Genomic DNA, 27,853 nt, shown 5'->3' with positions numbered 1-27,853 from the left:
GTCTGTTTCCCATTAGTTCTCCAAAAGCCATCATTAATCTTGTGGCAGCAGGATCAGCCCTAGGAATAACTAGTCACGCAAATGGTGTGATATAAACAACCCCAAAGATTCCTTTCCAATCCTGTGCCTAAAATACCTCCCAAGGCCCCACCCCGAAGAGGGTTGAGGTGTTTGCAATTCTTCTAGTTAGAGAATTATTTTAATTTGCTAAAGCACTTAGTTTCCTCCAAGGGGTTCCAATACAAATACTGAGAGGAGTAAAACATTAACCCACTATCAACCATTAATATTTCAACAAAGATCTATTTATCAAATGATTTGCTATCATCTTAAGAAGAAAAGAGTAGGGACTGGCATTGAGAAGATTTGAATCATAGGGCCCCGACTTGGGGACAGGGCTCTTGTAACCAAGGAACACCATGTCACTGGGGAAGGGAGGAAGGATACCAAAATGAGGAAAAGGGACAATGTAAAGCAGAGTTCCTCAGACATTTTTTAAATCAAATTCTTTTTTAATAAACATTAAGATTTCTTGGGAGACGGCCTCTCCAGATTCTGATGTACTTCCCAAGGGGAGTGTGACTTTTCCTAAGAATCACAAATCTTCTGTAAATCTCAAACAACTGAAAAAAATGTTGCCGAGCTTGACTTCCTGTAATTCGAATAGTGAAAATAATATGGAATTTTCTTAAATCTTCCAAATATAAGCATTTAAATATATAATTTTATTATAATACTACATATGCTCTTCCAAAGACCCATACCATGCTGGAGATCCCAACTGGACATTCCAGCTGCTCCACGATCACCACCCCTCTCGCTGACACCTTCACTCCAAGACAGGTAAGAGGCAAACAACTGATCAAGTTAGTTAACATAAGCCATTTTTTCTTCTGAGCTGAAGAGCATCACAGAAAATAATTGTTATAAGTTGAAGCAAAAATTCAAAGCAGAAAAACCAGCTCATGTGGGAAGAAAACGTCTGAAAGAGGAAGAATAAGACTTTGGGATGGCCAAGTGTAGACTAACCTGTCTATTCTATGTTAATGCAACAGGTTCTATTGCTTAAACTGGGTTGTTGTGGCTTTACAAATGCCAAATTATTAGAAGACAAGAGCAAGAATCTCTTATCTGTCTGTTGACTGGTTTAAAAGCGTTGGGAAAAACTGCCAATTGGATTGAGTTACTGCTGTGGAAAGGAACTGTGGCTAGGGCGATGCTCATAGGAACCACAAGGAGACAGAAAACCCAAGGACTCAGAGAGGAAACCCACAGGATGCCAATAGGAAGGAGAAAGGCCCTTCTTCCTCCTCCAGCTTCTATCTAGTGTCCCCTGTTGGAAAGCCTGACAGGGAACCAGCTGGCAAAGGAAAAATGTGATCTGTAAAGTCCTAGTTCCTGCATCACAAAATAGAGTATAGGAAAGTGCTTTTGTAGCTGAGAGACAATAACCTACTAATGGCACAAGTGGGAAGGGGGAAAGCACAAAAATTTGAATTCAGGAGAGACATGACAATGGCTTTGACCAGGGTAGTGGCAGTGGCAGGGGAGATGGTGAGAAATGGTTACAATGCTTGAAAGTAGGTTCATAATCATTTGGCAGTGGATTTAACCAAATGTGATGTGTGAGAGAGAGAGAGAAGCCATGGAGGACTTCAAGGATTTTTAACTGAGCAGCTGGAAAAATGGAGTTTCCATTTTTTTTGAGATGGAAAGACTGCAGAACATAGATTTTTTTTGGGGGGGGGGAGGTGACTAGAAGTTCTACACTGATTACTTTAAGTTTTATATTCATATTAAATAGCCAAATAAATTCACCAAGCTGGAAGTTAGGTATGTGAGTCTGGAGATAAAGGAATAGGTCCTAGATATAGCTGAAATTTAGGAGTCATCAGAATATAGATAGTATTTATAGGCAGGAGACGGAAACAAATCCTGTAGGAAATGGATAAACAGAGAAAAGAAAGTTAGAGGAGAGATTCCTGTACCATCGTAATGTTTACAGGTATAGGAGATGAGAAGAAGCTAGAAAAAGCTACTAAAAAGTAGTGGCATTTGAAACAGCAGGAGAATCAAAAGAGAGTGCTGACTTGGAAGCAAAATGAAGACAGCAAATTAAGAAAGAGAGAAGGCTCAAATGCATCACGGGGTCCTAACAGGTCAAGTAAGACGAGAACTGACAACTGACCATTGCAATTGGCAATCTGGAGTGAGAGAAATAACTCAAGAAAATTTTCCAAAATGGAAGCCCGTGAGCTTCCAGATTGAAAAGGTCCACTGAGTGCCAGCACAATGAATGAAAGCAGGCCAGTAAGAAGGCACATAATCTACTGAGAGTGTGGCAGGCAGAGTGGAGCAGGAGTCAAAAAGACCAGATTGGAATACAGGGAGAAATTGAAATCCAGGTCATATCCAAATGGTCAGGAATCAGAATGACGTCAGTTTTCTCAAAAGCCGCACTGCAGTCCAGAAAACCACGGGAGGAATGTCTTCAAAATGGTAAAAGAAAAGAATTTCTAAACTAGAAATAAAATCCTAGCAAAAATATCAATCAAGTATGAGAGAAGAATAAAGATAATTTCATAGGGGCCGGCCCCGTGGCAGAGCGGTTAAATTCACGTGCTCTGCTTTGGCAGCCCAGGGTTTCGCCAGTTTGAATCCTGGGCGCAGACATGGCACCACTCATCAAGCCATGCTGAGGCGGCATCCCACATGCCACAACTAGAAGGACCCACAACTAAAAATACACAACTATGTACCGAGGGGCTTTAGGAGAAAAGGGAAAAATAAAATCTTTAAATAAAGATTTAAATATAATAAAGATAATTTCAGACACGCAAGGCCTCAAAACCTTTACTTCCCTGTACCTTTTCTTGGGAAGCTACTAAAGAATGTGCACCACCAAAAAGAAAAAATAATCCAAGAAAGAGATGATACAGGTTATGTGAAGTAGGAAATCCAATACAGGTAAAAGGCGAAGAGAGTCCCTATGATGATGGTGAAGGGAGATTCCAGGATAACAACTTTGCATCAGGTAGATATTAGAACATGTAAGAAGATTCCAGGACTCATTCTTTAAAAAGCTGAAATTGATTGTTGATACTGCCGAATGCCATTTAAATAAGTGGCTAAGATTTGGGAAGTTGTACTACCAAGAGCTACATTTAAATAAAAGGAAACAAAAGAAAAAACAAGACGTGTATTAACTTCAGGCAAGAGGGGTTGGAATCCTAGGGTGAGAACATGGTGCCTTCTTATCCCTTCTGTTTTCTCAGGGCAGTAGAAAGCAAGGTTATGACCTGGGAGGAGGAGGATGAGGAGGAGGTGTCAGAGGTTTGACAAAGGAGAAGATACGGTATAGTCATTTAAAAGTAGAAGAGTGAATGGACTTGAGAAAGTCTATGGGACTACCTACCAATTCTTGGCACTGTATGAAAGAACTAGCTGACCACCATCTTAATGCGGCTAAGTGGAAGTTGATGGCAGCAATAAAGAGCAGAAACTATTTCAATATGAGAAAAAAGACACAAAGCAGAGAGTGTGGCTTGTAAGCCTTGTGTGGTCACTAGGAAGAGTGGAGGTCAACTCTAGTGGAGAAATGGCAGGAGTGGTCTAGAGGCTTCCATATGTCTCAAGGCAAAGAGGCCCAGTGGAAGAGTATTGCTACAAAGCACACTGGATAAGTGGCTTGAAAGAGAGAATGATGACTCCATCTCATTTGAAGGAATTAATCTGAAGAATTTAAAGACAAGGGCCTAACAGTTAAAATATCACAAGATTATTTAGCTGTGAGAATTGATTGTAAAAACATAGATGATAATAGAAGCAGAGAACCTGGTAAGGAGTAATCACATTTATCCTGGAAACGAATAATCACCTTTTATCCAGATGGGAAATGGTTAATGGTGAGTTTAAAGCTACCACTACAATCGATTATTTTGTGAAGGGATGCTTCTGGGTTTTTTTGTTTTTTGCGGGGTTTTTTGTGAGGAAGATTGGCCCTGAGCTAACATCTGTGCCAATCTTCCTCTATTTTATGTGGGATGCCACCACAGCATGGCATAATGAGCAGTGCTAGGTCGGTGCCCGGGATCCGAACCAGCAAACCCCAGGCCACTGAAGTGGAGCATGCAAACTTAACCACTATGCCACCAGGCTGGCCCTGGAATGTGTCAGTTTTTAACAGCTCCAAAAAACAACTGGAAATAGGAGATATTGTGAATTACACCTTAATAAAAAGGCTTCCTGTACTACTTTGTAGTGTCCCGTGGTCTTTTTCCTACTGGTTCATTGTGTTTGAGTAGTAATCTTGTGCCTCCTCTGGTATTTTTTTTTAACGTTTATTGAACATGTATTCTTTCGTTCTTTCATATCTCCTGATGCTGTCAGAATCTTTGTAATATAGCATTACAAAGTCATAAATCACTCTTTTTTGCCTTCCCAGGAGTTTTACCCAATTATCTCTAAATCAACAAATCCTCCCTTCCCCTTCTAAGTAGTATACCCATTTTTGGCCTCTTGGAGTTTTCTCTGCTCTCCCAATGAGACTTAGCTAAGCTGTGGTACCAACTACAAACCCTTATGTGGTATCTCTCCAGTTACTTCCCAAGAAAATAAAAGAGAGTTCAAAAACCTAGGTTCAAGCCAATTCTGCCACTTAATATCCAACTGAAGTATATCACCTGTCTGTCACAAATATTTTCACTTAAAAATCAGGATAATACTATTATCTGCATTACTTGCAAAAAAAGAAAATCAGGATAATACTATTACCTGCATTACTTGTCTCTCCTTGTGTCAGTTCCATGTACCTAACGGTGATGCAATGCTTAGTGTTATCTTTCTTTAATGTGTCAACTGTTCCTCCAAATATTCATTCTTTTCTATCTAATCATATTTATTTCTGAGTAACTGGCAGTGTTGTTTATTTAATAGAAATTAAATTTCATCAAATCTAAGATGCTATAATATTATTTATCAATAATACAGAAAAAAAAGAACACTTCCAATAAAACCATGACTGAGTATTTTTACAATAGTACTGTGGATAGTCCTGCACCAGCCTCTTCTTGCTTTGACATTGCTTTCTTCCACTCTAAGGAACTGAGAGATTTTTCCTGTTTTCATTTGCATTGTTTGGCAGAGATAATCATTTTGCACCCATTTTAGTAACTGTTTCTAACACAGCTTCATCTGCTTGTGGGTATTTTCTTCCTTCTTCTTTATTTTGCTGCTTTACAAGAAAATATAGAATTTCTTCCATCATTTTTCTGAAATAATAATTTGCTTATAAATCAAATTGGCACCCTATTGTTCTGTCTGTCTCCGTGTCTTTTTTATATACAACATATATCCCTTTTTTTAGAGATATTTTAAATGCCAATCAAACTCAATATGTACAGTATCAACAATGCACAAACTCAACTGAGATGACAGCATAGGAGCAGCTATGACCAAGGTTGTCAACTATGCCTCAGCTTCTACCTGGTCAACAGAGACTGTAAAAGGAAGCTCAGTCTCACAGATGCTAAATACAAAAAACTGTACATCTCATAATCAATAAACTATGTAATATTATCTTGTGGGCATCCATTCCTTCTGCCTTTCCCTTCATTAGTACTTGCAATACTATTTATCAAATACACTATCTGTCCCACCAATTTACATTCTGCCTTTGCCAATAAGTTACATCAAGACTGATTTTTAAGAAGCTTATTTCCACCCTGGTGGTGGCGGTTGTGTGTACAGGTGTGTGTCATAGAGAGATCCAGATACGAAAGCTAATAGTGGAAACAAGTTAAAATGCATATCATGATTTATAGATCCAATCATATATAGAATCATGTCATCTGCAAATACTGTCACTATTGGCAGATGATATGATTCTCTATATAGAAAACCCTAAAGAATCCACCAAAAACTATTAGAAATAATTAATGAATACAGTAGAGTTGCAGGGTACAAAAATCATCATAAAAAATCAGTTGTATTTCTATACACTAACAATGAGCTAGCAGAAAGAGAAATCAAGAATACAATCCTTTTATAATCGCAACAAAAAGAATAAAATACTGACAAATAAATCCAACCAAGGAGGTGAAAGACCTATACACTGAAAACTAAACACATTATTGAAACAAACTGAAGAAGACATAAAGGAAAGGAAAGGTATTCCATGCTCGTAGATTGGAAGAATAGACATAGTTAAAGTGTCCATATTACCTAAAGCAATCTACAGACTTAATGCAATCCCAATCAGAATCCCAATGACATTTTTCATGGAAACAGAATAGAGAATCCTAAAATTTATAAGGAGCAACAAAAGACCCTGAATAACCAAAGTAATTCAGAGAAAAAAGAACAAAGCTGGAGGCATCACATTCCCTAAATTCAAAATATACTACAAAGCTATAGTAATCAAAACAGAATGCTACTGGAAGGAAAAGAGACACACAGATCAATGGAACAGAATTGAGAGCCCAGAAATGAAACCACACATCTATGGACAGCTAATCTTCAACAAGGGAGCCAAGAACATGCAATGGAGAAAGGAAAGTCTCTTCAATAAATGGTGTTGGGAAAACCGGCCAGCCCACACGCAAAAAACCCAAAATAGACCATCATCTTACACCATACACAAAAGTTAACTCAAAATGGATTAAAGACTTGACTGTAAGACATGAAATCAAAAAACTCCTAGAAGAAAGCATAGGCAGTATGCTCTTTGACATCAGTCTTAGCAGTATCTTTTCAAATATCATGTCTCCTCCGGCATGGGAAACAAAAGAAAAAATAAACAATTGGGACTACATCAGAATAAAAAGCTTCTGCAAGACAAAGGAAACCATGAACAAAATAAAAAGACAACCCACCAATGGGAGAAAATATTTGCAAATCATATATCACACAAGGAGTTAATTTCCAAAATAGATCAAGAACTCATACAACTCAACAACAAAAAAACGAACTCATTAAAAAAATGGGCAGAGGATATGAATAGACATTTTCCAAAGAAGCTATACAGATGGCCAACACCCACATGAAAAGATGTTCAACATCACTAATTATTAGGGAAATGCAAATCAAAACTACGAGATATTACCTCATACCTGTCAGAACGGCTATTATTAAAAAGGCAAGAAATAAGTGTTGGAGAGGATGTGGAGAAAAGGGAACCCTCACACACTGCTGGTAGGAATGCAAAATGGTGCAGCCACTATGGAAAACAGTGTGGAGATTTCCTAAAAAATTAAAAGTAGAAATACCATATGATCCAGCTATTCCACTTCTGACTATTTATCCAAAGAACATGAAAACACTAATTTGAAAAGATGTATGCACCCCTATGTTCACTGCAGCATTATTCACAATAACCAAGACTTGGAAACAATCCAAGTGTCCATCAATGGATAAAGAAGATGTGGTATATACATATATATGTATGTGTATGTATATATACACACACACAACGGAATACTAGTCAGCCATAAAAAAAGATGAAATCATGCCATTTGCAACAATACAGATGGACCTTGAGGGTATTATGCTAAGTGAAATAAGTCAGACAAAGACAAATACCATATGATTTTACTCACATTCGTAAGATAAAAAAAACACATAGATAAGAAGAATAGATTGGTGGTTACCAGAGGGGAAGGGGGTGGAGGGATGGTGAAAAGGGTAAAGGGCACATATCTATGGTGATGGATTAAAAACTAGACTTTTGGTGGTGAACACAATGCAGCCTATACAGAAGCCAAAATACAATGATGTACACCTGAAATTTACATAAGGTTATAAACCAATGTGACCTCAATAAAATAGTTTAAACAGGAAAAGATCTAACCAAACACTAAAGCTCTGATATTTAAAAAAAAGCTTTCTATGAAACAAATTAATTAGTAATAGAAACGTATAGACATATGTTCTTATAATTCAAGTTGGAAAGCAAATAGTTTTTATAAGAATATATAACATTCATTTAATATATAATCAAATACAATTACAATTACTAACTGCTAAAACTATATTCCATTTAATCCACGTGAGTCATATTCTCCAGTAAAATTAATTACATATATAAATTTAACAATAAAGTAATTTTCACAGACTACAGAAATATTCACATACATAATAAGGAATTATTACTATGTTATCCTTTTTTATGAAGGTAATTAGGAAAGTTCATTAATAGCTGAACAATCTGAAATCACTGAATACAGAATGAACTCTGTGAAATGGAATTATTCACAGATGGACCCCTACCATCTTGCCCAAAGAAGCTCTTAGCACATATGGACTTTGGTAAGATAATTAGCCAGTTTCAGACTTTACATTTAAGGTTACCTCCCACAGTTAAGCTGGGGCACAAATGCCTTGGCTGTAACAAAATATCTTTGTGAGTCAAGAGTGTCTCTACATTCCAAAAGGGACACACGGTCAATATAAATGCAGCACCTCCCAGGATTCCAATCTAAACATTCCTAGGAGGATTACATTTTCAAGGTCCTCTCTGCCCTCTAAGTGCCATCATTCAGAGCACAAACCACGTTGATAAAAGATGAAACAGTCCCTTCATCATTTACACATATCCACGTGCACACACACACACATATCATATACAAAACTGCATGGATATATTAGAATTCTGAAGAGCAAGAAAAGGTGAGAGGGAGGTCAAGGGGAAATAATCTCAGAACATATAGTTTCTGAAAAACAATTTACAACTGATTGGAGATATTTCAGTTCTTTTCTGGCCAATTCACCTAGCCAACTTACCTAAATTGGCTAGAAACTCCTGCTCCTTCACCGTCTTCCCTTCTCTAGCCCTTCTCTCTTCCTTATCGCCTCTCTTTTGGCTCACTGCAACAGTTCTACAGTCTTCTATTACTCAGATCCAACCTTGGAACCAACACCAGGCCCTTGAGTCTCTTCCTGACCCCTTGAAATTAGCCAAAGAATACTTCCACACACAGCACACTTTCTAAACAGAATTCTGATGCCATCTGTTAACAATTCTTTTTCTACCATGTTACGTTCAGGGAGCTGTTAAGTAATTTATCTTAGATAAGACAGCCAATGCTGCCCTACTGGTTTCCAGAAATCCTCCTGCACATTTTTCCTTCCAGTGAAGTTGCAACTCACTGACATTCTGCTGATCAGAAAAAATATACAACTGAAGTAAACATTAAAAAGAAGGCTAAGGAGACGTGGGTCTCGGAAAGCAGGTACAAATTATTAGTCTGCTGGTCTCAATATGTTGCATGTTAATATAAATCCTGCAAAAATTCTTAACCTGGTACCCTTGCTGAGTCTACCCAATAATGTTTTATCGCTGGGGTGCAATCCACTCTCAATGGACCTGCATGAAGGTACCATGGGAATTTAGGCTATTCCAGTATCTATTTACTAATTATAGATACATTGGTTACATTTGATCTGATCTGCTGTTTAACGTTGAGGATTAGAAGGTCACAAAGGGAAAGAGAAAGCAAGGAAACACATGGACATTGATGCAATAACTATTCTGTGTCAGGAGTCAGGTTCTTAATGCCACACTCGCTTCCACTGCTCCCAGGACAACGTTACTAGAAAGATGCAGAGAACGTTCTGACTTTCTGAATTCAGTACATAACATCTGGGGCCCAAGCTAATCTCACTTAGATCTGGAGGGTGAGGAACCCACACGCAAAATTGGGGCTTTATTCACATTGTCTGCCCCTCTAACTTACAGGGCTGCTATATTGTCAAAGTGAGTTACTATTAGGAGAAAATATAACACAGTTCGCTTTTTAATGATTTTTCCTAGTATAAAATTTTGCAGCAAATTTGGAAAATGTTGATTTACTTCCTTAGAGATTTTCTATGCACATAATTTTATATGTTGAAGCATACACAGTTATATACTTATTTTTTCACTTAATATTATAAAGTGAGCATTTTACCATTTATTCATGAACATTATTCCAAAATATCACTGTATATTATTCTAACATTACAGACATATCGTAAGTTACAACTTAAATCATTTATGTAATTTTATACATTTAAAGAGTGTCAATGTTTTCAAATTATCCATAATATGATATATAATATGTGTGTATATATATATCCATATACGCTGGAAGCTTTTTCTTTGTTTTTAGGATGGATTTGTAGGAAAATAATGAAAAGTCTATTTCAAAACAATTTCCATTTATCAACTTTTCAAAGAATCAACTTAGACATTTCAAAGGATCAACATTGCCTTTTTGAATCCTCTCCGTTGTATTTTGTTTTTAGGTTATTGTTCTCTGGGTTTTTGTTGTTGTTCCTTCTTTCAACTTTTTGGAGATCCTAGGACTTTAAGTTGATGCTGTCATGGGATAAGTCTTGGGGGTCTTTGGGGAAGTCTGAGTTTATTTTGAATGTGAGAGGGATATGAACTGTCTGGCCTAAGGGCAGAGTGGCAGATTATATTTTCCAAAGATGACCACAACATGTCCTATCATACAGCCTCTTCTAACAATGTGACTTGGATACTCCTCGCAACACGTGCTGGATCTATGCCAGGACTCTTCCCCCTTGAACCTGGGTGGGCCTTTGTGACTGCTTCAACCAACAGAGTATGATGGAGCTGATGCTGCCACTTCCAATATGAGGTTATAAAAATGCCATGAACTTCTGCTTTGTTGTCTTTGGACGCTAGCTTTGGTGGAAGTCAGCTACCAGGTAAACAGTCCCATTGTTCTGAGGCTGTCATGCTGTGAGGGAGCCCAAATTAGCCCACAAGGAGAGACCACAAGGTGAGCCCTGAGATTACATGGAGAAATAGAGATGCCCAACCCTTCGCCATTTCAACTCCAGCCACCAGGTGAGATATCATGAGCCACATCTGCTCAGCCTAGTCCTTCCTGAATTCCCGACTCACAGAACCGTGAAAGACACTAAAATGATAGTTGTTTAAGCCACAAAGAGTGATTTGTTATTGAGCAATAAATAACTGAAACAAGAGCTTTAAAACACTTCAATTCCAAACTCCCCCTCCCAATTTATGTGATGTTATTTTCCAGTATTTTAATTGTGCCTCTTGTTTTGACACTACAAATCATATGTAAAGAGAACATATAATTATTTTACACACATGAAGTTTGTTTAGATTTGTTTATATGCTTACCAATTTCTTTGCATCTCAGATTTTCCTTCTGAAGTAACATTCTTTGCTCCTGAGATACACTCTTTAGAATTTCTTTCAGTGAAGGTCTATGGGTGGTAAGTAATCTCTATGTCTGTTTTTCAGAAAATGTTTTTAATTTTGAAAAATAATTTGCTGAGTACACATTTCTGTGTTGATAGTTTCTTCTCTCAGCACTTAAAAGACATTTTTCCACTGCTTTCCCACTTCCATCTTTACTGTTGGAAGAAGTCTGCTTTTAGTCTGTCATTCTTTTGCAGGTAATCTGTCTTTTCTCTTTGGATGCTTTAAACTGTTTCTTAGTACCTTATGTCCAGCTTTACTAAAATGGTCCAGGTGTGCATTTTTTAAAAATTTAATTGATTGTTTGATACTTTTGTTTCCTGTATTTACAAATTACACTAATCTTTAATTCTGAAAAAGTTGCAACCTTTACCTCTGTTTTATAATTCCACTTTAATGTAGTCCTTCTCATTCTATCCTCCATGCTTTGTTGTCTTGCTTTCATATTTTCTTCATTGTCTTATCTGGAAAATTATTTGCTCTGTCTTCCAGTTCATCAAGTCTCTCTTCAGTTATGTCTAATCTGATGTGTGTTGATTTAAACAATTATATTTTTCATTTGTAAAAGTTCTATTTGGTTCTTTTTCAAGGCTACCTTGTTAATTTTGATATTCCCTTTTTGACTTTTTTTTTTCCATGAAGACTTCATATTTAGTTATATACTGCATCTGACAATTCTAATAGATTGTCAGGCATATATATCTATAATTTTTTGTTTGCTTTTTGTCTCTGAGGACTCTCAATATTGATGGCTTGTGTGCATTTTAGTATTTGCTTATTAGCCTCTATTTGTTTGAAAGTTATATATGGGAATTCTGAGAGCTTCCTCCAGAAGAAATTTATGTTTGCTTCTATTGGAAGCAAGGGGCTGCTAATGACCTAGGACCACATTAGATCCCTTATCAGGGCTTAATATACGACACACATTAACATACTAAGTCCAGGACTTAGTCTCTTGTTCTCAGCTTTGATATCAGAATTTTATAGTTCACAGTGCTTGGTTGATTTTAGTTCCCTAATTTTGTTTTGTGGTTTTTTGTTTGTTTGGGGGGAAAAGTATGCAAATACCTTTGGAGATTCCATAAATTGATGAGCTCAATAATACATTTAAAAATATGTTTTATCCAAGAACAAAATGTATTTCAACAGGAGAGTCCTCTTGAGTAGCTATTCTGGATATCAGTCAGAATAGCTTCTCCTAGAAGCGGCTATATTATCCCATTTACATTATTCAACAATCCTCAAGACAAATAGTTTTATTATCAATTGGCAGGTGGGAGGTTAAGTAACTAGTGTTACATAGCTAGTAAGTAGAAGCATTTACTAAAACTGGCACCAGAACTGGAATACAAATCAGTTTAAAACCAAAACTTGTGTTCTTCACCACTATGTAATACCGCCTCTCAGACACGAACTCCATACAGATCTAGACCCTATTAGAGGCATCTCTTCTCTATGTTCTGCTTGCTCTCTCTAGTTCCAGTTTTAGCATCTGTGTTTTAATTCCCTTACATCATGGCAGACGTTAGACTGAATGGCTACCAATGACTGCTAAGCCTTCATGCAAACACTGAGAAGCTGCTCTGAGTTTGGAGAAGAAAGGAGAAAGAAGTCAGCTGGCAGAACAGATACGGAAGTTTTAGGAACACAATCTGAGACGTGAGTCATATAGAATTTTAAAGAAATTGCTATAATCCTCTTTGGACCCAAGTTATTTTCCTCAATGCTCAAATTATTGTTTTAAAAGTACATAAATAAAATAACCAATTGTTCTTTTTGTTAACATCTCCACACTCCCAACTGCCTTTAGTAAAATTAGAGGCAAAACCACTGGATAAAGTCTCTTTTTCTAGTATAGGAAGAGATTACCCAGGCTCTACCTGATACTAGGAACCCCAAGATAAATACTGGGGTCTCATATCAAGTTCTATCAGTGAATCAAAAGCTATACACTTACAAATCTTCAAAAGTTCACGCCATCATGATTTATACTTCAGTTGTTCTAAGAAAAGATTTTTGCTTCCTAATTCATGTCAACTTTTTAAAAAAAGAGTTTTACCAGCTAAGCATTCCACTAATACTGTTTTGAAATATCTGTTACTAAAAAATTCATCTCCTCAGCTTAGGATCATAAAAGCATTTTAGCTGACACCAAAAACTTCATTACATTTCCTTTTACAAGACAATTTAAACCAGAAATTCAGTTTGGAAGAGATTTTAAAATATATTTATTCACTTAATCATTCATTCTATAAACACTATTGTGCATGTTCTGTATGCCAAACAATATGCAGGGGTCTCAAGAGCAGAGATAAAAGATTCTTGACCCCGACCTGCTCAGACCTTTACTATCATCTCTAATATGCCTACATGGAAACACACACACACACTCAGAATCCTGCTGCTCTTTTTTAGTGTCTGGAAATAACAATCATTTCTCAAGCCGGAGCCTCAAAGTTTAAAAATGAATCCTTAATGTCATAATAAGATAATCAATTAAATTCGTTTTTCTCTTTAACAATCATTTGCCCAAATATATACTGAATTCTTGTTATGGCAAAATGGCTAACTGAGTTTTCAACTCTATTGAAAAACTGAGAAACAAGCTTTGAGGACTCTAATCTCTACTTTTACATCATGCTATCATAGAATGGCTCAGTCTAGGTTAGTGAATTTTAAAGCTTTTGTGAGTAATGGAACCCTTAGAAAATCTGATAACAAATACATACCTGCACATACATGGGAATTTTGTATAAATTTTAGAAGGGGTTCAGGGACCCCCTAAAGCCCTTCCATAGACCCTGAGACCATAGGAATGTCTGCTGACTGTGAGCAACTTCAGGGTATGAGTCATGTCTCATTCAATTTTGTATTCCTTGTCCCAGAGCAAATTTCAAAAAATCTTTGTTGAATGAATGTCTCAGCAACTCTGTTCTTGTAAAGCTCCCTTTTTTTTTTTTTGAGGAAGATTAGCCCTGAGCTAACATCTGCCACCTATCCTCCTCTTTTTTGCTGAGGAAGACTGGCCCTGAGCTAACATCCGTGCCCATCTTCCTCTACTTTATATGTGGGACGCCTGCCACAGCATGGCTCGACAAGCAGTGCGTAGGTCCGCACCCAGGATCCAAACCAGCGAACTCTGGGCCAGTGAAGCAGAATGTGTGAACTTAACCACTGCCCCATCGGACCAGCCCCTAAGCTCCCATTTTAATCTCCTTCTTTCCCTATGAATTTCCAAACCTTCAACTTCCACATATATACTTTTTCAAAACTTATTTGCTCAAGGCTGATGAGTCTAGGCAGTTCTCTTTTCCAAACCCTACTTTCATAATTTGCCCCTTTCCACTTCACAAAAGAAAGACATACCTCCTATTATCCCAAATATTACAAGGATGCATTCCCCCAGTGTGTAAAAACACCAGGCCATCAAACAAAGAAAGATTTCCAAGATACACAGCTTCTGAGGGAGTATCCCCCGAGAAAAAGCAAAAAGATCTTTATAAGAAATACAAAGAGGCTGTGCCTTATTTTATTCAGGGGACAAACTCTTGGCAATTCCCATACCTTATTTGTATGTTGAATAATTAGAATTCAGAAATGAAATGATTATATGGGGTTACATTTTAACACTTCCTTGAATTAAAAGCGTTTTTCTGACAGGATGTCAACTCAACTTAGGGAATTACTTTGACAAAGAGCACTGACTTTCCTAGGAGGACATGTAACATCAAAAGAGCCAACTCTGCACTTCTGAGATTTTGGCAATACATATTTAAAGCATATGCACAATGAGGAATGCACTCAGAGTACATAATGGCAACAATTTAACCTCATGCCAAAAAAATTAGGTAACTTAAAAATGATCAAGGTAATAGTGATGGATTTAAAAAATTCTCTTGAAGGGTATTTGAACAAAAATGTTTGAGGGCCAATGGGTTAGAGGCAGTATGTTGATGAAGGGTACCCCATGAATGGATCCTTGCTGCCACTCACCTATAAAAGACAACAAAGAAAGGAAGAAGACCATAGCAATGGATGTGAAGATCCAGCAGACTCTGCTGCATTAATTAGAACAATCTGTCTTCTCCCAGCCCATAAAAACTCAATCCGAGGATAAATGTTACTGGGCAAAGCCCTTTCTAATCTTGTGACCCAGATACCCCAACTAATCTTTTAGTTCTGGGTGCTGTCAAGAAGAATGCACTTTACAACCATTGAACAACAATTTTTTAAGAGGGTAGCTCTCATGTTAAGCATTCTTACCACACATCACAAAAACAAGGACATAAGGAAATTTTGGAGATGACAGATACGTTTAGTACCTTGATTATGCTGACAGTATCACAGGTGTATGCATATCCCCAAACTCATCAAACTGCATACCTTAAATATGTGCAGTTTTTTTGTGTATCAATTACACCTCAACAAAGATGCTTTTAAAAAAATAAGAATGCACTCTAAACAACATAACCTGATATAGGCTGTAGCAAAGCTCCTTCTTACTGAGAATTTCTTTTAAATATCTTAAAAAATATTACTTTTTCTAACTTTATTTTTGCTATCATAATTATATGTCTCCCATATATATACTTAATTTTTCTCAAATCTGTTTCATCTTGATGCTGGTATTTTCTAAGAGAATTTTGAAGTGAAAACTCGCAGTGCTTATAACTCTCAACAGATTATTTTTATCAGAATCAAGGGTTTGGAGGACAGTTATGAAAATTAGTAGTACTTAACATGTTCACTGCACATCTTTGCTCAATGCCTTTAATTTTTAGTCACTTGAAAGTACAAGACACTGCCAATGTCCTGGGTTTGCATAGCCTTGGGAGAAGACTATAAGATATGAATAAAATATCTAATATAAACAGGATAATCTCCTAAAATAAAAATACACACTGCCTTTCCCACTTCAATTTTATTTCTTCCATTTTAGTGTTCCAGTATAGTGTAACACCATCATCTATATTTTAATGCGTTTGCATTTTATAAACCATCCTATTTGCATATACTGCTAGCCACTTGAAGAAGATGCTATGAATATACTATAAGCTATAGTGAACCAACTAAAGGTTTCCAGCCTTGATATCTGTTTGATTCTTTCTATAAAATGAAAAGTCAGTAATTCCTAGGTTAAAACATTGTCTGTGTTGCAATTTTAACATAGACCCTCAAATCACTGATAGTGGTGCTAATAAAGCTTTGATATGCTTCCATTCAAATCTTTTTATGACTTCTTATTTTCCAGACACTGATCCTTTTTATACATAACTTACCATCTAGTATACTTCTTTGGAACTCTATTTTGTCATAAAGCAAAGAGTCTCTAAAATTAACTATACATTTTATAGTCTTCCAACACTTACGATACTATTTTGTAAAACATATACAGAAGAATGCACCAAATATATATGTGCAGCTTAAAGAATAATTATGTGGTGTATATCCATATTATCACCAGCCAGATCAAGAAAAAGAACGCTGCCAATAATCCAGATATCTCCTATGTGTATTTCCCATTCCCGAATCCAAAATTTTCCCTCTCCTAAGAAGAGACCACTTGCTGTTATTTATAGTTTTACTTACTATGTAGGTGTCCCTAAGACATACTGTTAATTAGTTTTGCTTTTAATTTTATATGGGATCCTACTGTATTTTTTCCTTTTCTTTAGGGAAAGCTTCACCCAGAGTTAATATATGTTGCCAATCTTCCTCTTTTTTCCCCTGCTTCCCCAAAGCCCCAATACATGGTGGTATATCCTAGCTGTAAGTCATTCCAGTTCTTCCATGTGAGCCACTGCCACAGCATGGCAACTGACAGATGGGTGGTGTGGTTCAGCAACTGGGAAGTGAACCCAGGCCACCAAAGTGGTGAGTGCCAAACTTTAACCACTAGGCCATCAGGGCTGACTTCCTACTACATTTTTTATGACACTTCTTTTTCTCAACATTAAGTTTGTGAGGTTCATCCATTTTATTGTGGGTATAGTTCATTGCTGTAAAGCATTCCATTATGTGAGCATATCCCAATTTATGTATTCATCCAACACTGATGCATAACCAACTGTTTTAGTTTTTAGTTATTATAAACAATTTTCAAACATTTCTTCTTTATATTAATGCTGTTTTTCTCTTTGGCATTTACCTAGGAATGGAACTGCTAGCGCATGGGAAATATGCATCTTCAACTCTAACAGATAATGTCAAAATGCATTCTAAAGTGGTTATAACTATATTCACTCCGAATAGCATAGAGGGTATTTTCAGTTGCTATACATCCTCACCAGGAGTTGAAGTAATTTCTGCCAACTATATGGATGTGTAATGATATCTCATTAGGATTTTTATCTGTATTTTTCTGATTACTAGCGAGGTAGAGCATATATTCATTCATTTATTGGTTATTTGGACTTGTTCTCTGAAGCACGGTTCAACTCTGACTTATTTTCCTATTGGATTTTCTGTTTTTCATATTAAATTAATTTATTTCTAAATTAAATATGAAGGAGTTATTCATATATTCTGGATATGAGTCCTTTGCTAGTTGTCATCTTCTACAATGTGACTATAGTTGCTCTACTTTTATCAAAAAACTTTTTTATGAATAAAAGTTCCTAATTTAATAAATCAAACTTATCAGTCTTTTCCCTTATAATTAGTGTTATTTAAAGAGTGTTTAAGAAATCACAAGGCCTATGTTACTTTATCGGAACTTCAGTGAATCTATAGATCAATGTGGTAGAACTGACACCTTTCCAATACCGAGTCCTTCAATCACGGACGTGGTAAATCAGTACATTTAGTCAGGTTGTACGAAATGTCTCTCAATAAAATGCCCTAATTTCTCCATAGAGGGTTTGGTTTTTTGTTTAATTGTTAAGTATATTATTTGATGCTATTGTAAATGGTATATTTTTTCTTTATTTCTCAAAACAGAATTGCTGTATGAATTTTGATTTTGTGTCAAAAAATCTTGCTATATTTAGAATACATTTTTTTAAAGGAGAGAACTTTCATTCACTTTTCCAAAATGATTTATCACTTGTGAAACTCCATTTATTCTCTTTGTACAATACACGGATCACCCGGAAAGACTGAGAGATGCGATGGTCACTGGTTAAGAGCACAAGCTATGGGTCTGGGTCATTGAGACATATCTAGGTCAAGTCTCAGATTAGTAGCAGCTATGAGTATGAGCAGGTGACTAAAGTTTCTGTAAATACACAAATTAAAATGCTTTCTACCTATTAGAGCTGTTTTGAGGATTAAGTGAGGAAATGCATATAAAGAGCACAGAACCTGGCACATAGAAATGTTGACTAAAAGTTGACCAATATTAATAATAATGATTCTTGTTTGCCTTACATTAATTCTTTATAGTGAACTTAAGTCTTAACCAGCAGGTTTACTTTTCCTCATAAATACTTAATTTTTGACCTTTTCCTCTCTTCTTCTGTAGTTACTACAATTTTTCTCAAAAGTACAATCTCAATATCTCTATCTCTCATCTTGCTCTAAATCTTGGTATAAACATTCTTTTTCACATTCCTTTTAAAATCGTACCACCAGCTCCACATAATCAGGTAGGAAAACAGAATCTTTCACTCTTGAATGTAATACACTGAACGTTTCAAGTCTCCTCCACAAGAACATTTATTTCTCCTTAAAAGTTATTTTGTTCCCAGGTCAAATAATAGTTATAATATTATCCTATGGTTATGCAAGATGTTACCACTGGGGGAAACTGGAGACAAAGTTCATAGGAGCTTTCCGCACTCTTTTACAACTTCTTGTGAACCTGTAACTATTTAAAAATAAAAAGTTTTTAAATAATCAAAGAAAAATTTCTGTAAGTGTTCTCTTGCCCCTTTGCTCATTCTGTTGAATGAGAATTCTCCAAGAAGGCACACAAACTGTATTCCTAGAATTCCCAAAACATCAACCCACTTAACTGAATTAAAGACACCATCATCATTCGAGATTTTCTGCCATATTCCTATCAGACCTTCACCCTCCCAAAAAAACAAAACAAAAAACAAGAATTGAGTGAGAGCCAATAACTAAACTACGAGAGAGTATGTTTTGTTCTCTCTTTCTTCCCAACTCCTTGCTACGCTACATTAGCTACATCGACAAACACCAGTAAAAATTAAATTTTAAGCACTGATTTTTAGTCATTCATTTAATTTACTGACTTACAAATTTGACAGGCATTTTTGGTTTTCAGTGACATTTTAAAAACTAATTGTTGACTATGTAAGCAATATACCTATATTTACTGGCAGCAAACAGACATCATACAAAAATGAACAAAAAACATTCAAATTTTTGAAAAAGTCAAATCACATATGTAGCATTAAATCCAAAAAATAAAGGAAATAATCTGAAATGCACAAATAAACAAAAACTTTTAAGTGCATTAATAGGCTCTTGATGAAACTTAAGAGGACATCACATCTGTAAAAAAAAAAGAACGTGCTGCTTTGAAAAAGAAATAATTAGGCTCACAGAAAACAAAAACACAATTTTAAAAAGTGAAAGTGGGAGACTATATAGAAGAATGAACACAACCAAATACTATTTAGTGAGTTGAAAGGGATTATTCCTGGGATACAACACACCACACACACACACAAACACACACACACACAGCTATATGGTATAAGAAAAGAGTTAGAAGTCATAGATAATAGAGCTAGAAGTTCTGACATCCATATAGTAAGACTAGAAAAGAGAGAGCAAATACAGTTGAGAAGAGGAAATAATCAGGCACATAAGCAAGAGAATGTTATGACAGCTAACACTTATATGGTGCTTAGAACCAGGCACTGTTTATATGTAATTATAATCTACATAGATATACACATGTGTTTATACACATATGTACATGTACATCCATATGTAATTTAATTCATTATAACAAATCTATTATGTAGGTATTATTGTCCCTGCTTTACAGATGAAGAAACGAAAGGAGGAAGTGTTAAATAACTTAGCCAAGTTCACACAGCCGGTAAGTGGGCGAGCAGAGAGTGAAATCCAAGTCATCTTGTGCAGAGTACAGACTCTTAACCACTAAACCCTCAAGTCTTCCAACTAAAAGAACCTCTCATTAACGTGCCGAGAAACATGAATGAGAAAAGACCCACTCTAAGATAGATCTTGGTAAACTTTCTGAATTTAAATGATAAAAAGAAATTGTAAAAGCTTTTAGTGGAGATAGGAAAAACAGGTTTCCCTTCTTAGAACAAAAAATAGATTTCCATTAGACTTCTGATTGACAAGATTGGGTGGAAGAAGTTAATGAAACAATAGCTTCAAAGTTCTGAAGAATATATGAATATATGGAAAAAATTTACCAAATTATGGTTATTTACAAATAGTGAGGTTTGGGGTGATTTTTTTTACCTTGTTTGTACTTTTCTCTTTTGTTTTAATTCCTTATAATAAAAAATATTTTGTTGAAAAGCAAAATTATTGTTATAAAAATAAACATATTCACATGGAATAAATTTCTTTCTTTCTTTTTTTTTTTTAAAAGATTGGCACCTGAGCTAACAATTGTTGCCAATCTTTTTTTTCTTTTCTGCTTTTTCTCCCCAAATCCTCCCAGTACATATGTGTATATTCTTTTGTTGTAGGTCCTTCTAAGTGGTGGCATGTGGGACGCCACCTCAGCGTGGCCTGACGAGTGGTGCCATGTCCACGCTCAGGATCCAAACCAGTGAAACCCTGGGCTGCCAAAACAGAGCACTCAAACTTAACCACTCCGCCATGGGGCTGGCCCCTGGATTAAATTTCTTGAATATGAAAAATGAAACTATAAATGCACTAGAGAAATACAAGATGATATTTTCTCATTGAAGGGAATGTAGATAAGGACGATTATCCAAACAAAGATTTTTTTTAAAAAAAGAAGCCATAAAAGAAAAGACTAACAAATTTCATTATATAAAAAATGTTAAATTCTGATTTAACATAAGCTAAAAGATATGTGACAGATTAGAAGGAAATATTCGCTTCAAATATGGCAAATAAAGATTTAATATGTAGAATATAAACAGTTCCTATAAATCAACAGGAAAATATTTTTTAAAAGGAAAAAAGCACAGGGACCAGCCCAGTGGTGTAGTGGTCCAGTTCACATGCTCTACCTCACTGGCCTGGGTTTGCAGCTTCAGATCCTGGGCACAGACCTACACACTGCTCATCAAGCCATGCTGTGGCGGCATCCCATATATAAAACAGAGGAAGATTGGCACTGATGTTAGCTCAGGGACCATCTTCCTCAAGCAGAAAGAGGAAGATTGGCAACAGATGTTAACTCAGGGCCAATCTTCCTCACACTCGCACACAGAAAGCACAAAATGAACAAAAAATACAAACGAGCAAGTCACAGAAGAAATACTAATAGTCAATACCCACTCAGCCCTTCTTGTATTCAGAAAAGAATGCATATGGAGTAAAAAATAACATATCATTTTTCACCCAACAAACTGACAGACATTTACAAGATTAATAGGACATAATGTTGTTTTCAGTACTGGGAAACAGGCAGTCTTATCCATTCTGAAGAGAAAGTAAATACTACATTTTGGAAGGGTAATTTTGCAATATCTGTCAAAATTAAAAACTGGTTGTGTTTCTGGACATCTATTTTACAGGAATGCTTACTTACAAACCAAAACAAGTAGAACGGCATTGTTTATAAAGTGACACACCAATGCTGTTCACTTGGCCAGGACTTCATAAGATGACAAGCGCCTGAGTCCGCAATGTCAGGGTATTTCACTCCTAATGGGTAGCTACACGGGAGAGTATAAAGGCAACGTCTGACTCCTCTTTTCCCAAAGACTGAGTCATTCTCTACAATGACCAGACCTTGGAGAAATAGCTGATAGCTTACTGATGGCCTTCATCAGCTAGAGACTGACCCCCAGAAGCTCCCACAGCAGCTGCAAAGATACCTGGAATGGATACTAGAGCAAGAATTTTCTGTCTGCGTTTCCAAAGCTGATTGAATGTAATGTAATATATTATTATATCACATAATCATACATTCCTGCACATTCCAAGAATACTGCTATTTTCATGCATGCATATATTATAGTAGATTGGTCATCTCCTTGTTTTTATCCTTTAATAAAATTGATATTAATTCAGCTCACCAATCAATGCCAATCAATGAGTTGGGACTGAAGTCGACAAATCGGAAAGTAGTAGTAAGGAGTAAGAGCAGGATACTACATTGCTTCTTTGAGCAAAACAAAAGATTTTCATGTTATTTCTACCATCTCTAAGGGCAAGAAACAGAATCCCAGGGGAAGCACGAAATAGTGTTTGGATTCCCATAATCCTGCCTAGTTTATTTACAATTCCCTCCTTCATCCTTCCTGCCTGTCCAGATGGTTTTCTTCTTTGTTTCTCAAACTGAATTATGTTCACTGCCTTTAAAATGTTAAATACTTCAAAAGCTTTCCTCTTGAGTTCCTCACAGACAGAAGCCATAAACTCTTACCTTTGCCGAATTATGCTGGGGTTAGCTGTCACTAAATGACTTTTGGATCCAACGTCTTTAGTGTATTCACTTGATAACGGAGGAAGATTGCATCTAGAGAAACAAGAGCAAACATTTTAGAACAATTAACATACTTTTAAATCAAGTCAGTTGTGACAAATAGGAATTTTACTAAGTCTAGCTCAATTCACAAATAACTGTTTTTATCACCTCTCCCTTTCAATAGACATTAGATGACTAACTATCAGTATCTTCAAAATGCTGTCATAAAAACTAGTCCTGTTTTAGAAGAAAGAAAATGTCAGCTAGAGAGGTAAGTGATCCATGATAGGAAAGAGAAGTAACTAGAATGAATTTATTCCATTCAAAATATGTTTGAAGTGGTAGGAAAGAGTATCAGACTTGAAATTAGAGTGCAGGAGGATGTGGTACTGTTACAGACACAAGATCTACAGTGTTCTCTGCATACCCACAAACCTCAAGAGACAGGGGAGAATTGTATTTGCTTGTGTTTTTCGTTCTTTTCCCCAATTTTAAAGTATAATAGCACATTCAGGGCAAACTCTGCCATCTAAATCAATGCATGTCTGACTTTTGGGTACATGACCAATGGATGGGTTGACTACTGGGGAAGGCAAAATGATCTGTCATCTAAAGAAATGCAATGACTCTCCACCATGCCAGTTCAGCCAAGGGGAAGAGTACAGGTGATGTTTTCCTGGTGACAGAAATAGCTTCCCCTCCCTCACACACACACACCACCCCAGGCCCCATTACTTTCCTGGCCACAATGTCTTACGAATGTTTACAATGGAAAATACAGCAACTGCAAATCCAAATCCCATGGCTTCCTGCCAGTGGGACATGAGGCAAGTTAATTCATCTGCCTGGCCTCAGTTTCCCCATGACAAAATGAGCATAATGACTTTTCCTTTCTAATACAGTTGTTGTAATGATTAAAGAAAGAAATGTATAAAAGGGCCCCACCTTGATGACTCACACGTACTAAAAGCTCAAATATATCACATATCAGAAATAAAATGTAAAGATAATTAAATATTTATTTATTATTTATGAAAACCCAAATGAGTCTACGGTTTCCATTAGGTTTTCTTTTATTACTGTGTCCTACTTTCTCCTCTCCACCCACACCTCTAACTTGACTCCCACCACATCAGGGCACCTCTAACTTTTTATTACTTCAACAAATTAAAGCATAGTTTATTTGTAAGAAAGGGAACTTACAAATATTAAGGTCTCCGCCATTCCCCAACTGTTAAATTTTCCCTACAAATTTCTCCCAGGTCATGGAATTGTCCATGCGCCCACTCAGCTGATCAGCTCAAGTTCCTTGATGCTGTCTTGTATTTACCCTGTGACTCTTACCACGTCAGGGCATCCTAGGTGGAAACTTGTCTCAGTTGCTGTGGAATCTTCCTGTCATCTGCTCTTTGATAATGAGACACTGGTTCTTCTGACAGCTACCCACAGATTAATTTGTCAGCCAGTCAGTGACTTTTGCTGAGTGCCCATTGAGAATGAACACAATGGGCACTGTGGGGAGCCCGGGGGAAGCCAAGTTGCAGAGCTGACTCTTGAGGCGTCTACAGTGTAGTGGGCGCACCATATCCTACGTGATTTCTGAGGACACTTGTGAGGCAGTGAACTTATACACGTATTAACAACCAAGCTCCTCTGGCAGTGGTGATGACTGTAGTCTTGTGATTTAACTGATCTTTGCAAAGACAAAGAAGACTTCCAGGATAAAACACAGGCTAAAATTTGGTTGTCTCTTAAAAAAGCTTTGATCTTGATAGTCTTTCATTAACATGTGAGAATCAACCATGATATACTAAAACTGTAAACTCTGAATATTGCTAGGAAGTGCGGTCAACCTGTTTTGTCATTATTAAACTAAACAAGTTGGTTTTCATGAATAAATATTTTGTTTTTCTGTGTGTTCCTTGTAGGGTGATCCCTGGCTCAAATGTCTGGGTCCTTTCATACCTCCCACCACAGAGTTTTTACTCTGAAAACAGACTAACACATAGTTTATTTGTACGAAAGGGAACTTGCAAATATTAAGGTCTCTGCCATTCCCCAACTATTAAATTTTCCTAAGATTAACTCAAGAAAAACTTCTGGATGTTGACTACCAAATCCTACAACAGAGAGAAATGCTTAAAACAATAAAGTAATATTTTATAAATGCATTTCGGGAAAATAATGATATTGTATTTTGGTGTAAAAATCTGTCTTTAAGCTCTTCTGAGTAAACTTTCTCTTCAAGTGCAAATGTCTGTGACACCTCCTTGTAGCTCTTTTCTTAGAAAAAGCACACTATAATTTTAGCTCCTCAACTCTTAAATTGATAATTACATAGATGTACATAAAAGGCCCATTTAATACAGTCAAATTGTTTCTAACAAGATATAATTGTATAAAAGTGTTTCAAACTTTGCATTATCCCTTGTTGGTACAATTAACAGTATTAATGGCTAAAATGTCTTAGTAACTGTGCTCAGTGTAATCCTAAAAGATGTGATGACAGAATTGATGAGAAATGAACATTCTTCACATTGGGGAGTAGAGGTGCGTAGGGAATGGGCTTGGTGGAAAGGAATCCTTAAATAGAAAAGATCTTAAAATTACTGCTTTTATATATACTTATGTATGTAAAACACATATTTGAGCATAATCCAATGGTACCAAAATTATTTTGCCCTCCCCTGTATCCCTGAGCCACCCAATTTTTCCCTCTGTCTTGCAGACCTTCCAGATAAATTTTACTCAATAATATTATTTTTTGAAGTGTTGTTTTTGGCTATAGAGCAAATGTTTACTTTGAAAAACAGGAAACTGATTTTCAGCATTGGGAGATGTATTTGAAAATGTCTAAGTATAAAAAGTTACAGCATTGTTATATCCTAGTTCTGGAAGACATTTTGATCTGTAATGATGTATGGGTAAGGTTATTTTGGGATCTCCTCTTTCAATGTAACTGTCCCTGCGCCCTATAGACTAGGACCAGACACACTACATGCTTTCTACCCATATTTACTCACTCAAGGTTTAATGTTAGAATACATGATACTATCTCAATTTTCTAAGGATGCCCCCCCCCAAATGTGTATTAAGCAACTATTTATAAATAGATCCATAAATGGTCAAATAAAAATAAATTTATAAACAATTTATCAACAATTAGTTACCCTCATATTGTAAACCATAAATAAAGCTTTTTAAAAATTCAAATGTGTTATGAAAACGGCACTATTCTTAAAATTAAATCTAAGGCAGATGCACACATAGCTCTAGTTACAATCCTACCTTCTTTGAATTCTCTTCAATCCTCACCTCTTTCATCATTCCATGAACATTATGCTTAATAATGTGTTGGGCACTCTAATCACAGGAACTCATTAATTCTGAACTTGAATATATCAGCATTGACTGTATACAAAGCAAAGTTAGTCTGGTTTAGTTGAGAAAGATATGACCCCACTAGATAACCCCTACAATGCTTAGGCCTAGTTTCCTACATGTTAAGTTCAAAATATCCATCTTCCTCAATGTAGTCACACACACGCATACGCACCCAGAAATAATATAAAACTACATTATTGTACTGCCTCCTTCCACAATGTATTAAGACCTCTTGAAATCACTTCACTTCCCTGAAACTGAGTCTATAATATTATCCATTCTTTCTTCTTTACATAGTTTTTGGAAAGAGAGAATAAACCGACATTTGAGACGAATCTGAAAATTTAAACTAGACTACATGAACTGTGTTACACTTCTATAGCATTCGTACAATCACAGAATCAGAGTTTCCAAAACGGAAAGGCTTGAGGAATTGTCTGCTCCCACTTCCTTACAGAGATGAGAAAGCTGAGCCCCAGCAAAGGCCAAATGACACATTGTAGGTCACAGAGCTAGTTAGCGGCAAGGGCTTGCCCTCCTATCTACTTCTTTGCTGGCCCCTCAACCTCCACCTAATGCTACTAGATTGGGGTGGGCACCTGAACTGGTCCAGGGCTTCTGCTCTTCTCATCTACCTGTGCTCCCTAGGCGATTATATCCACTCCTATAGCTTAAGCACCTCTCCAGCCCCATCTCACAGCACTCTCCCCATGGCTCACAGCACTGAGACAGCACTTGGTGTCTTTACCACATTAGAGCCTTGCAAAAGTTGTTCCTGTGCCCAGGTAGAATGAAGAGAGGGCTCAGGATACACACCACTTTTCCTCAGAAGCTCCTCACTCCCCCACTGTCTGTTTCTGAGCTACCCAAATCATAGCACTAGCACATCTCCAGGTTCCAAGTCCACGACAGCATTGTTCAACCTACCATTTCCAGACACCACTAAGCCCCAATACAGTGAAGGTGCTCAATAAACAGATGTTGTATTGACCTGAATGAAGAGAACTACATTTTCATTTTCTCCATTTTCCCATTGTTTGCTTATATTGCCAAAAAATAATCATAACTGCAATGGAAAGGAAAACACAGTCATACATTGAAAATATTATGGAAGGGCAGCTCCCTGAAGGAAAGACAGCTATAGAAGGATCTCCTCACTCTGCTGCAGGCTTCATCAGTGAGATAAGAAGTCTTTCAAGGAGCCCAACTCTCCTTCTCTGAGAGGGAACGTGGCCCTCCCCCAAGTACGTGGCTTCCCCGGAACAGTCTCAGAGTCTTTACTCTCCCCAGCTCCATTTAGCTCAGAGCTCGGAGGTGGTTTAGTGATTTCTCAGCTGCCTTTTGCCACTTGTAGACCATTATCTATTTATCCTTAAAGATGAAAACAAAACCCAAAACGTCCCCTCCTCTTTTGCCAGTGTTATTCCCTCTGCGTTGCTCAGACCTCAGCCTTCCTGGCCCCGCAGCCTTCTGGCACCTGGTTCGTAGTCATTTCTACTTCAGTGAGGCTTTGGGGCACACCTGAAAAACCCTCCACAGTCTAGCTTCAAACTTCCTACACTTCTTTTTCTACAACACATCTGATTGTCCCCAGAGAAGCTAAGCTCTGAAACTGTGAACTCCGGTGTGCCATTCTTTGTCTTATTATCCCATCCCTCCCTCATCTTTCC

The 27,853-nt window shown here is 36.8% G+C and overlaps 1 protein-coding gene across 1 annotated transcript in view; it reads right to left on the bottom strand.

The window, feature by feature from the left end:
- ST8SIA1 (ST8 alpha-N-acetyl-neuraminide alpha-2,8-sialyltransferase 1) overlaps positions 1–27,853 on the bottom strand; it is a 151,676-nt gene that overhangs the window by 40,420 nt on the left and 83,403 nt on the right. The window contains exon 4 of the mRNA XM_046678519.1: positions 22,758–22,850. Within this exon, the coding sequence (XP_046534475.1) occupies positions 22,758–22,850 (93 nt within the window). The remainder of the gene's footprint in view (positions 1–22,757; positions 22,851–27,853) is intronic.

The sequence above is a fragment of the Equus quagga genome, chromosome 1, assembly GCF_021613505.1.
Source record: "Equus quagga isolate Etosha38 chromosome 1, UCLA_HA_Equagga_1.0, whole genome shotgun sequence".
Classification (NCBI taxonomy): domain Eukaryota; kingdom Metazoa; phylum Chordata; class Mammalia; order Perissodactyla; family Equidae; genus Equus; species Equus quagga.
Note: the sequence above shows the minus strand (reverse complement) of the source record. Positions and strands in the feature narration are given on the sequence as shown.